Consider the following 13,280-nt stretch of genomic DNA (forward strand, 5'->3'; position numbering starts at 1 on the left):
ACCAGCTCTCTTTGAAAACATAAAGTACCTACTATGGAGGGCAAAGGAGAATGGAGCAAGTGCAGAGACAATGAAAGCATTCCCATGGATTCTCTAGTACATATGGAAAACACGTAACGAAAAGTTGTTCAACAATAGAGATATCACGCCAATGGAGACTCTCCAACTCGCCATGAGTGAAGCCGGAAGTTGGACCCTTGCACAGATGTTACCTGTGATGGAGGAAACCGGGATAGATATTGAACAGAGTGATGGACATGCAGAAACAGTAGCCCCAGCTATACCAAGATGGAGATGTCAAGTTGATGCTTCGTGGGTAAGTACCCAGGAGGCCGTTGGCGTTGGATTTGTAATGATGGAGGAAGGCGCAACGATTCTTTATGGAGTTAAAAAGACAAACAACACTGAATCGCCTCTACATGCGGAGGCCGAAGGATTAATCTGGGCAATGCAGGAAGCACTGGGGAGAGAATTCACTATAATGCACTTTGAAACAGATTGTCAACAGCTCGTGAAGCTTATCAAGAACGACGAAGAGGAATGGCCGGCTATGGCAACAAAACTGGATGAAATCAAAGCTCTTGCAAGTAATTTCAACATCTTCTCTATCTCGTACGTATCAAGGTCTCTAAACCTTCGTGCGGATGGCCTAGCGAAGGGAGTCCGATCACGCGAACTCCGGATACCTTATGTGAATTGATGTGCTCCAAGATGGTTAGCCCTGGTTGCTAGCTAAATGGATGCAAACTAAGTTTTAGCTTATTTATTTTCGATGCCAAAAAAAAAAAATATATGTGTTCAGTCAGAGGTCGGTTTTTAAGTCTTTCATTATCACCACAAAGCTAAAACTTTTTGGAGTATTGTTTTATCTACTAATTTTTCTTCAGTTTACATATTTACGATTTTTGTTATGATGAAATTGCTAATGTGAACATGTTTAAGGATATGATCAATTCGAATCTAAGTTGTGATCTTTCATATATTAAAGAGAAACCAAACAATACTGTAGTCAATATTATATCTTGTTCGTTATTGTTATTGTTATGAAAGTCAGATGGTAGTGAGATTATCATATTCGCACTATGTAAGACACATAAAATATGATTAGATAGTTTAACTAATAATTTTCAACTTTTTACTTCCCACTCAAATATGATTATTTATTATAGAAAAGGATAAATATCACCATAGTTAGTATTCAATCAATATACTATTGATTAGTGGTTAAAGGTGGAACATATCATCCGGCGAGAAGGTAGCATCCACACTTGCAAAACAAAACAAGACAATGCACAAACACAACTATCAAGCTTAGCTTCAGGAACATTTTTTTGTTTTTAAAGTTCTATCATAACGGTCTGTGACCACACGTACTAAATTCAGTGAAATCGAAAAAGAAAAAAACAAAGTTGATGACGAGATTCAAAGAGAGAGAGCATTGGTATGCACCGCAACAAAAGTTGTCTTTTACCCTCAGCTTCATTGTTACTGATTCTTATAAATACGAATAGTCTGACATATGCAATAGAACAAGAAAGTGATCAACGAAGAACAATCAAATTAAATGAACCATCTTTGTCCCTTTCCAAGATATTCCCTACTGTCTAAAAAGCAATTAGATGTTTTAGTGGTGGTGGTATCAGCTGCATAACTGGGAACACATCTGCTGAATCTGAGACTGGTTCTCGTTACCAAGCGTGTACATCTCTGTTCTCCCGTTAGCTATACACGTCAAGTTCATCTGCTTCCCAATCTGGCTCGACTGCACCAAATCATTCTTAGCTTTTTGTTTCTAATAAAATTTCAAAAGAAAAATAAAAAATCTGAAGAGCTTTTTACCTTACAGTACATATTTTGAGATTTACAGTTCCATAGCGAGGTAGGCATACAACTGAGATAATGGCACCAAGAACAATGCTTGTTCAAATCCGTCCCTCGGAGAAGCACAATGAGCCCAACGGTATATCTAACAAAACATTTCACAAACTCAAATTAAACTCTGTATTTAAATCGATTATTGGTAGCTAAAAAGAAGAAGAAGCATATACCCTGCAATCAAAAGCAATAAAGAAGTGATCCAGAGAACGTATTGGTACGGCTTGTGTTTGGATTTAGCAGAAGGTGCAGCGTAGCCACGAGGGTTGTTCCTCTGGTTGAAGTATCCATACTGAGGACGGATCAAGAAAACAAAGCCTAGAAGAAACCCGGAAGTGAATCCTCCGAGATGGGCAAAGTTGTCTACATGCGGAAGAATACCTACTGCTAGATTAATGGATATGATGAAGATGAGTGTCAAAAGAGCTGCAAACTGCAAATGGAGATATGAATCTTTTAGACACACAACATCATTCATGGGAAGTGTTTTGATCATCTTTTTCACCTTATTTGCGTATATAGTCCAGTTAGTGAGAAGCTCTGAAAGCATAGCGCCAAGCAAACCGAATAATGCACCAGAGGCACCAACGGATATACCCTCCCGGTTAAAGAGAGATGATAACAAACTCCCACCAAATCCAGAAATCATATAAAGCAATCCAATGCGTACTGTCAAAAAGAGGATGATCAACTAACTGCATCCATAATAAATGGTTTAAAGACAATATAAGATCCATACCGAATCCAAACTCTTGCTCGAGCCGAATACCGATGAAGATAAGGCTCAACATGTTGGCAAGGACATGGAAAACACCAGCGTGTAGCCATATACAAGTGAACAAGCGCCACACTTGGTGCTTATCCACCACCATTGTTACCTCTAAAGCCCCCATCTTCTCTAATCTGGAACGAAACAACACATAACATCAAAACCGCTAAGTACACAGTCTCCACTTCCACAAGACAAGTCTACCATTTTCAGATCCTCTAAACGGCAAAGGTCAAAAAGTTGGAAGCTTTAGGGTTACCCACGTCGTAGAAGAGGGACCCAGGAGAGGATTCTCCTTCATCGGCTGAAACGCGAATCTCCCGAGAAACCTAGCCGAGCACTTTTGCGAGTTCTTAGGGCAATCGTTGATGAACATCGAGACAGCAAAAAGCACAATGTTGGCCACCACGATAGCCGGAACCAGCCACGGGAACCAAAGCTTGAAAGGCCGAAACTCCGCGAAAGAAGCGCGCTGCCTCCCCCCGCGAGCCCCCGCAGAAGTTTGCGCGGCGGAGACGTTGCTTGTCGGCGGATCCACCACCTTGATCTCCAGACCTTCGCGAGACATTTTCGAGAGGACGAGATCTCTTCTTCGTCTTCGTCTTGGTGTCACCCCTAAAAGAAAGGATCGAGCTTTTTCACGACATTGTCTCAGCAGAGAAGCGAAGGGAATCAGATGAATCAATCGTCTTTCTTTCCTCCTTTTTTTGGGGCATTCCTCGTGAAGAAGCTAATTAATATGAATAGTCCAGTAATATTCATTTTATAATATATACTATTAATAGCGAGTGAGAAGATTCGAATATTAATTGCGCAAACAGTTGCCTCATTAATCACATGATCAAGTCTGAGTAGTTTGTATTCTATTAGCGAGAGTTTAAAAATATAAAATTATTCCTTTCCGTTTCTTGTAAATCCAGATAAATGTGTTCCTTGCCTTCGAATCCTAATGATTAAATCTGATTAGCTTCTAAAATCGTCAATCATGTTATAATAATTGTAATTCCATATATTTATAATTATACATAAGATCTCGAATCGGTGGAGATTTCTTATCATTAATACTTTGCCTTCCATATTTCCTTCCGATTTTGTAAGTTTGGATATTTTTTATTTTAAAATTTAAGCTATAAATTCTCTTGTTTTATCTTTAGATTTTACTGCTTTATAATTATTTAAAAAAAAAATTGACAACATCAACTAAACTAAGAAACTAGACCTGCCGAAGAAGTGAAATCAACATAAAATATACCTGAAAGAAAACTCTTCGCACTACGTGCAAATTTAGCAATTATAGTGTTTTGTGTTTTACGAATATGTATGATCCGAAAGTTAGGAAAGAAAGTCTCACTGCATCGAAATTTTTTCATATGTGTAGAAAAAGCTGGACATTCTTCAAGTGACGACACCATCTTCACCAAGTGATAACAATCCGTCGTAAACACTACATCAAAAAATTGGAGAGCCTTCATGCATTTCATTTCCCAGATCAGAGCTTCACTCGGCATGCAAAGGTGATAGACTACATCAAAGATTCATTGCTCTCATCATCACTTCAGTTGAACCTACTTTTGACAATACCATCTTTGTCCGGTGTATATATCTTCCTCTATCTAGACACCATCAACATAACTGTAAATCAAGAGATATGAGAAAGAATACTTATTATTCATTATGTGATGTTACATCATATATATAAACAACTCTTAAAGATATATACAAATCGGATGTTTCATCGTATATTTAGATTTATCTCCAACAACTACTTATACTTATCTATGCAACATCGTTATCTTAGTTCTATAACCATCTAGAACCTTAACATTCCCCCTCAAGTTGGAGCGTGCAAATTACACACTCCAAACTTGGACAACAAGTATCGAAATGTTGAGCTTCCTAGTGCTTTCGTCATGATATCTGCTAGCTGTTCATTTGTCCGTACATGAACCGTCGAAATAAGCTTGGTCTTTACTGCATCTCGAACAGCATGACAATCAGATACAATATGCTTCGTACGCTCATGGAATACTGGATTTGTTGCGATGTAAATTGGTGATTTGCTATGACAAAATAACTTCATCGGTATTTCATGTTTGACTCCTAAATCTGCCAGCAATCTCTTCAGCCACTTCAGCTCCTTTAAGGCATCAGACATCGCTCGATATTCTGCTTCAGCCGATGAATGCGACACTATATCCTGCTTCTTTGTCTTCCAAGCAACTAGTGAATTTTCTAGTAGCACCATATACGCTGAGAGAGAATGCCTTGTACGCCGACATGAATTCTAGTTAGAATCACAAAAGCACGTATCTGCAGGTCACTATCAGATCGCAACATAACTCCTTGACCTGGACTTCCCTTCAGATATTTGAGAACCCTCATTGCTGCATCCCAATGTGCATCACAAGGCTCATGCATAACCTGAGATAGTACGTGAACTGAATAACACAAGTCAGGACGTGTTATAGTTAGATACACAAGTTTTCCAACTACTCTTCGAAACCGAACCGGATCTGCTAGCAAAGGACCCTTATCTTTCAACAACTTATGATTAACCTCCATTGGCGTTGCTACTGGTTTACATCCAAGTATTCTCATCTCATTGACGATGTCCAAAGCATACTTTCTCTGCGTAAGAAACATTTCTAAAGGACCTCTCGCTATTTCTATGCCAAGAAAGTACTTCGCTTTACTAAGATCCTTCATATGAAAGCAATCACTCAAGTATTTCTTAAACTTCACCATCATGTCCATATCATCTCCGGAAACTATCAAATCGTGTACATATATTAGAACACGTACACTTTTACGTCCCTTGATGTAAGTAAACAACGAGTAGTCCTTGTATGACTGCACAAATCCAAAACTCTCAAGAGCTTTTGTCAACTTCTCAAGCCAGCATCGAGGTGCCTGCTTCAAGCCATACAATGATTTTCGTAGCTTACACACTTTATTTGGATCATCGGAGTGAAAGCTTGGTGGCAACCTCATGCATACTTCTTCTTCTAAATCTCTATGTAGGAATGCATTATGCACATCCATCTGGTGAATCTCTCAATTCTTTGCTACATTAACCTCCAAAAGTGTTCTCACTGTGTCCATTTTAGCCACCGGTGCAAATGTTTCTTCATAATCTTCTCCCTCAGTTTGATGATTCCCACAACAAACAAGTCTATCTTTGTATCTCTCGATGGTCTCATCTGCATTGTATTTGATGGTAAAGATCTATTTGCTACCAATCGCCTTCTTTCCTTCGAGCAGATCAGCCAAATTCCATGTCCTACTCAGCTCAAGTGCATCTACTTCAACCTTCGTTGCCTTTCTTCATCTTTCATCTTTAAATCCTTCTTTATACTTTCTTGGCACCAAACCCGCACTCACAGCCGCAAGAAACGCATGATGGTGATCCGAAAACTGAGCATCACTCACATAATCAGTTATGGGATACAAGGTTTTACATGGACTCGTTGGAGAAGACTCTGTTTGTAGACAGGATGTCAAGACAGTGTTATGTTTATCAAGAGTACTCTGAGCATTGTAGATAACACAATCTTGGAGTTTTACCGGTGGTATAGATTTTCTATGTCCTTGCCCCAATGACTCTTCCGGAGAGCCTTGTTCGGGTGCAACAACATGCGTAGGCAAAAGTTCTTCTGCAGGTGCATCAACATGAGTTGTTTCAGCAGTCTGGTCCATGAGTTGCACATCACTCCCCCTGTCTGCAAGTATCTCAGGCTGGGGGAATCCATTGTAATCCTCGATCACCATTGGAACAGGCGCTGGTGAAGGAACATCTACCTTCTCAGCATACGGAAATATCGTCTCACAAACACTACATCGCGAGAGACCAGAGACTCGTTCTCTTCAAGATCATACAGCTTCCAACCTTTCTTCCTAAAAGGGTATCCCACAAAAATACATCTCATGCTACGTGTCCCGATCTTTATCTCGCCTTGACTTATGTGCAAAACACAAGCAACCAAACGTCTTGATATTCTCATAAGAAGATCACTTCCCATACAAGCATTCATAAAGTGTTTTTCCTTGAAGAACCTTCATTGGAGTCCTATTTATCAGATGTGCAGCTGCTAAAACACTTTCTCCCCAAAACTTCATAGGAAGGTTAGCCTGAAACAACAAAGATCTCGCTACATTTGAAATGTGACGATGTTTCCTTTCCACTCTACCATTTTGTTGTGGTGTGTTGACGTAAGAAATATAGTGTAAGATTCCTTTCTCAGCAAAATAACTTGTTAAACACATAAACTCTATTCCATTATCTCTCCTAACTGTCTTAACCATCTTTCCAAATTGTCGATTGATTAAAGAGATAAAGTTAGGCACCACTGTTTTTACTTCGTTTTTCTCTAGAAGTAGATGTATCCATACTGACCTGGAGAAGTCATGTACTATTGTACAGAAATATACAGCACCACACGACGAAGACACACGATATGGACCCCAAAGATCGATGTGAATCAAATCAAACGAAGCTAAAATTTTATTAGAACTTTCAGAAAACACCTCTCTTGTCTGTTTAGACTGAAAACAAACATCACATCCACCAAACTTGGTTGGGACGTCTTTAACACCATAAATAAAAGGTAAAAAACTCAAAACACCACATGAAGGATGTCCCAGCCGTCGATGCCACAAAATCTGATCTTCAGAAGCTTTAGCTCTGTGATCTCTGGCAACCGATACATCCCGATAAACATAAACACCGTTCTTGACTTCACTGGGTCCAATCAAAGTCCTCGTAAAACGGTCATGAAAAACACAAAGCGTATCAGTAAACATCGCAAGACATCATGTCTGTCTGAGCAACTTCGTAACAGACAATAATGTACAATTCAGGTCTGAGATATAAAGAACATTCAACTATGTCAACTTTACGGACAGCTTTAGGCTACCACTCTTAGTCGCCATAACATGACTACTATCAGCAAAGTGATATCTCTTGATTTTGATGAGTTTTAGATTCATATTTTAGCTTATTATGGTTATTCTAAGTTGCATTTAGGTCTTTATGTTGTATTTGCATCAATAATTGCTTATCATAGGGGTTGGAATGCATATTTGGAAGTTTATGACGACATTCAAGGGCTAAATTGCACACTATGGAAGTCTGGGGTCGAATATGAAGTTATCCAAAGTTCAGGGACCAAGGTAGCAGTTTTGGAATACTCGCTGGGTTAGATTCAAGTTCAAAATGTTTGGGGCTGAATCGAGAGGACCAATCTGCACATTTTAATAGTTGGGGAAAATTCATGAATAATCAAGACTTGGGGACCTGTTTTGCAAAAATGTGAAAACCAGCCATTGGAGCTCACGAGCTTTCTCTTCGCCGATCCGGAGCTTGACGACGCGGCGAGCCTCCCACACGAAACAAGACGGAGATGCCTCTCATTAAGCAAGAACGCGCCGGAGAAGCTTGATTTGGGGCAGGTGCTGTCGTGTTGTGGTGGTCACGAACTCAGCAATGGCTGCGACGACTCCGGAGCTTCAGGACGTGCTGTCACGGCTCAAGCTTAGACCACGACGGCGATTCTGAGCACAGCCGCGGAATGTTGACGACGGCGTGAATCGTGGAGGCGCGTCGATTTGAGGATGAGGATTGAAGCTCTCGGTCACGACGGAGGAGATGAAGCTACGATGACGACTTGGTGGTGTCGCCGCGTGCGACCTTTGCGGGATGAAGCCAGCCGCGGCCATGATGCGACGAATCTGTCCAGTTGATTTCGCAGGGAGACATCGCGGGAAGTCGAGGCCGCGAAGTTATGTGGTTGATCGCGGGAGGCTTCTGCGAGCTAAGGCAGGCCGCGTCTGTGTCACGCCAATCCGACCAGGCCATTTCACGAGTGTGTTGCCGCGGGATGTGTGGGTCGCGATCGAGGTTCCTGATTTCGCAGGCTGTGGTCGCGGGAAACGGGTGGTCGCGGCCGGGGTCCGAAACATTCATTTTACCATTTTACCCTTTTATTTCTAATCTAGTGTACATACATTGTAAACTTAATCTTGATTATCTTATTATCTATCAAATAAAAACTCATTTTGGGATAAATATCTAATCTTGATCATTATCTTTTCTGTTTGTTTGATTGCTTTGATCAATAATCATGTTTAGACTTAGATCAACTCATGCTTTTGTGTCTACCATGATAATGAGTGAGTAGTCATCTTTGGATTCATAGATTAGGATGATTAGGATGATTAAGTGATGATCAAGAATGTTTAGAGTAGATTAATATGTTTCTTTGCTTGATTGAGTGATCTTAGTGCTAACCTAGAGTTGGCCATTTTAGATTAGAAATCTAGACATTTCATTGCCCGGAAGGTGTTCGATGAAATGTCTGAGCCAACTCAACATGCTCTTAGCTTACCCTACCAAAGGCATTTGATGTTAGGGGAGTTTAGAAAGTTGAATGATTTGTTCTTAATGATTGCTTGATTGACACAAACCAAAGACATTTGATGTTTGATCAATGAGAGCAAATGAGCATTTGTCTTGACAAAGAACTTGCTTAGAATTGTTATCTAGACTTAGAGAAATGTGTTGATTGAAACCTTGCCATTTTATATTAAATCTTAGTCATCTGAAATCAAATTCCTATACCCATGATTCCTCTTTTATCCATTTGCTAGAAAGTTGCTAGTTAATTGTGTTAGAATCTTGTTAGTTTAATCAAATCACTTCATTACACTGAATGTGATATCACTCAAATTACCCTAAGGAGTGAATTACTCTCTCAAATAAGAGGTTCGGATGTAGTACTTAGGGATCGAATCCACAGAGACTCTAGGATTACACAATAGATTATGGTCTTAAAATAAATCTAGATTGAATGATTTATGGGTTTTAAAGCAGTAAATTGGTTGGTGAGCAAGTTATTGCTCGATTGATTTGTTTTGAGGTTGTTAACAGTTGGGAGAATTTAAGCATAACTAGATGATTGAACTATGTTTCTAAACATCCTAACAATTTTTGTATCAGTATTACATTTATCAACCTATTTGAGAAACCTAAATCTAATAGTAAGGACTGCTGAGACATATTCATAAAACTCATAGTTATGATGATCTGAATAATTCTCTGTTTTGCAGTAGATGATCTATCTCTCCAACTAAGCTCTCCTCTTTCAATGGTGGCTTCTTGCCTCCTCCAAACTAGGTCTAAAAAAGTCTCTATGCAAGTCTTACTCTAAAATAATACAAAACCATAATAAATAGCCTAACAGGCGGCCAGAGGCTAATGATGTAATTATTGAGACTTTTGTGAAACTTGAAATCTTCTAATTTGTCATTAATTCTCGGATGGCTTCATAATCGATCGATACAAGGGACTCGACATCGATCGATATTTGGTGGTGACTATCGGTCGATACTGAGCTGCGACTGTCGACCATCTCTTGCTTTCAGCGAAGCTCAAAAGATCTCTAAATAGCTCCAACTACATCATTTCCTTGCAAATATTACATGGACCTGTAATTGCTCTAAATAGACTCTATATAGTAATAATATATCTTAAAACATTCATAAACCATGGTTAAAAATGGGTAAAATCCATGGTCTATCAGAATGCACTTAGATTAAGTTTGAACCTGTATTCTCTTTGCATTGAAACACTTAGAAATGGATTGACATCTAAAATACTACATTGATTTGAACCTTGGACCCTTGAAAAGTCCATATCAAATTTGGCGCCGTTGCCAATTCTAAGTTGATTTTGACATTGAGATTTGGTACTTGCTTGAGACTAAGTATTATTTTCTTGTATCTAGTTATTGATTCTCTTTCCTAGCTCTTTTGAATGTCAGGTGCATGAACTTGAGGAGTTGAAGACATTAGAGCTTTTGAAAGAGAGATTGCAAAGAAGAGAAGAGAAGAAAAAAAGGAAAGCTCATTTGGATAGAGTTGAGCTTGAGATGGAGGGGAATCAGCGCCAAGCTAGAGCTATTGGCACCTATGATCAGCCCAATATCCATGGGAGTAGGCTGGGTATCATGGCACCAGCTGTGGAGAACAACAACTTTGAAATCAAATCCAGCTTGTTCAACATGATAGAGAACAACAAGTATCATGGTCTTGCTTTGGAGGATCCACTTGATCACCTGGATCAATTTGACAAGTACTGTGGCTTGTCAAAAACAAATGGTGTTTCTGAAGATGCCTTCAAGCTGAGATTGTTTCCATTCTCTTTGGGAGACAAAGCTCACACATGGGAGAAGAACCTTCCAAGTGACTCAATCACCACTTGGAATGAATGCAAGAAAGCCTTCCTCAACAAGTTCTTCTCTATCTCAAGGACTGCCAAGCTTAGGAATGAGATCTCTGGATTTCAACAGAGGAATCTTGAAGGTTTTAGTGAAGCATGGGAAAGGTTCAGAAGCTACTGGTCTCAATGCCCACATCATGGTTTCACCAAGGAGAGTCTGCTCAGTACCTTCTATAGAGGAGTTTTACCTAAGTTCAGAGGCCAGCTGGATACTGCTAGCAATGGTTTCTTTTTGGGGAGGAATGAAGTAGATGCTGAGGAGTTTGTAGAGAATATGGCTCAGAGTGAGTCAGTCTACAGTGATGACCATGACAGGAGCAATAGAGACAGTGGAGGAGATGATCAGAACTCAAGGAGAGAGTTGAAAGCTCTACAAGATAAGATGGATTTGCTTCTTTCAGACAGAACCAAACAAGAGAAAGTAAACTTTGTTGGTGAACATAAGCAAGATGAGATAGTTGTGGTTAATGAAGTTGATGGTCTAGAAGGTCAAGAAGAGCTATGTTTCGTTAATGCTAATGGGACATGGTACAAAAAGGAGCTTCACTTTCAATACCAAAAAAACTACCAGCAAAAGCCCTTATACAACAACCAACAAGGTAGTTACCAAGCTAGCCAAAACTACTCTCAAGGTTTCTCCTCCAAAGGAAATCAGTCTACACAAGGCCAAGTTGGATCTTCTACTTCTGCTCCAAAAGAAAGTAGCACTGATGCAATGTTGAAACAGATCTTGGAGTCTCAAACTAGAAGTGAGAAGCACATTGGATATGAGTTGAAGAACCTTCACACCAAAGTTGATGGAAGCTACAATGATCTCAACAAAAAATTCTCAAACCTTGCCTCTCATTTCAAGGCTTTGGAGAATCAGTTTGCCTCTATGCATTCAACCTCCAAGCGCCCAATGGGATCTCTACCAGAGAAATCAGAGCAGAATCCCAAAGAGTATTGCAATGTTATGCTCTCTACTACTTCTTCTGAGATTGATTTGAGTGATCATGAGAAAGAGGTGGATCATATTGAAAGCCTCTTGTATGGAACATAATTTGTTTCCCATGCTACAGCACAGCTTGTGGATAAGACTGAACACAAGGCTATGGAGAGGGTAAAGGCACAAGCTGAACTGAAGGTTGCAGCAGAGATTCTGAAAAGAGATGAGCACAAGGCTGAGAAACAAGTTGAACGAGAGGCTGTGCAGAGGGTAAAGGAAGTTAAGTTGGAAGGAACCACTGAGGTTGAGCAGTCACCTTATGATAAGCTCTCATTTCCACAAAGAGTCCTCACCAAAGCTCAAACGAAGGTGATCTCCAAATTCAGAAAGGACATGAGTGTTTTAGGAGTCAAGCTTCCAGAGATCCCAAATATGCATGATGCTCATGTCTAAATGATGCTCATCAAGGACATTCTAGCTCACAAAAAAGAAGTAGGAGAGCTCCTAAACATCTCTACTATGCAGCTTGATCCACCAATCACACCAAAGTCCCTTCCCAAACTAAAAACCCAAGGGAAGTTCACCTTGTCTTGCTCCCTTGGTAAGTTCACACTTGATGATGCTCTTGTTGATTATGGTGCAAGTGTGAATGTGATCACAATGGAGATGGTGAAGAGTATTGGGATTGAAAACATGGAGCCAAACACATCCTTACTAATGTTTGGGGACTCCTCTTCTACAACTCCAATTGGTCTCATCAAGGACTTTCCTTTGAAGATTGGAGCTTGCACCATTCATATTGACCTCACTGTTTTAAAGATGGCAACTGAGAAGAGAGTCCCATTGATCCTTGGCACACCATTTCTCACAACAGTAGGAGCTTGCATTGACTTTGCCAACAAGAAGGTCACACTCCTCAATGTGAACAAATCTGTCTCCTACACAATCAAGTCTCCTTTGATGAATGTCTCCAGTATTGTGGAACCATCACTTGTGGAGAACCTCCCATTGAGAAGATCAAGGATGAAGTGATGGCTAGTGAAAAACAAATTCTTGATGGAGAATCATCTCATGAGATGTGTGATGAGCACTTGGACAGTGCTAAAATGGAGGAGGTGGGTAGAGCCACAAAGGCTACTCATGATAAGAAGAAGATGATCAAAGAACCTCACCCCACTCCTATTGAGAAATCTTCACACATTCTCACTCTTTATCCAATGAAGATCAAAGATGAAGTGATTGAGTACAAGATCAAGTGCAAGGGAGAGTCTAAACCATTCTCAAGTGCAAGGGCCATCATAACTCCTCAGCTCCAAGATGACCCAATCAAGCTCCAAGAGCTCCTCTCTCAAGTCCTCACCATCACCCTTGAAGGTGGGAAAGATCCTCCTCTTCACTAGCCAATTGGAAGGAAAGTCAAGCTAGAGACTTAA

At 40.0% G+C, this 13,280-nt stretch overlaps 1 protein-coding gene across 1 annotated transcript; it reads right to left on the bottom strand.

The window, feature by feature from the left end:
* Positions 1-1,444: 1,444 nt before the first annotated feature.
* On the bottom strand, positions 1,445-3,375 carry LOC106339449 (RHOMBOID-like protein 1). Its single transcript, XM_013778260.1, has 6 exons — positions 2,908-3,375; positions 2,615-2,778; positions 2,381-2,544; positions 2,049-2,308; positions 1,840-1,966; positions 1,445-1,762 (listed from the first exon to the last, which is right to left on the bottom strand). Exons 1-6 carry the CDS (start codon positions 3,210-3,212, stop codon positions 1,640-1,642), a joined length of 1,143 nt encoding a protein of 380 aa, XP_013633714.1. The 5' UTR covers positions 3,213-3,375; the 3' UTR covers positions 1,445-1,639.
* Positions 3,376-13,280: the final 9,905 nt, after the last annotated feature.

This window comes from Brassica oleracea, chromosome C4 (genome assembly GCF_000695525.1).
Source record: "Brassica oleracea var. oleracea cultivar TO1000 chromosome C4, BOL, whole genome shotgun sequence".
Taxonomy (NCBI): Eukaryota; Viridiplantae; Streptophyta; class Magnoliopsida; order Brassicales; family Brassicaceae; genus Brassica; species Brassica oleracea.

Bases quoted from the DNA above. Each gene is read 5' to 3' on its own strand.
- LOC106339449 (XM_013778260.1), bottom strand. From the start codon at position 3,212: ATGTCTCGCGAAGGTCTGGAGATCAAGGTGGTGGATCCGCCGACAAGC. The intron at 2,309-2,380 runs GTGAAAAAGATG...CTCCATTTGCAG, and splicing joins GGACTATATACGCAAATAAG to TTTGCAGCTCTTTTGACACT. The intron at 1,763-1,839 runs GTAAAAAGCTCT...GATTTGGTGCAG, and splicing joins CTCAAAATATGTACTGTAAG to TCGAGCCAGATTGGGAAGCA.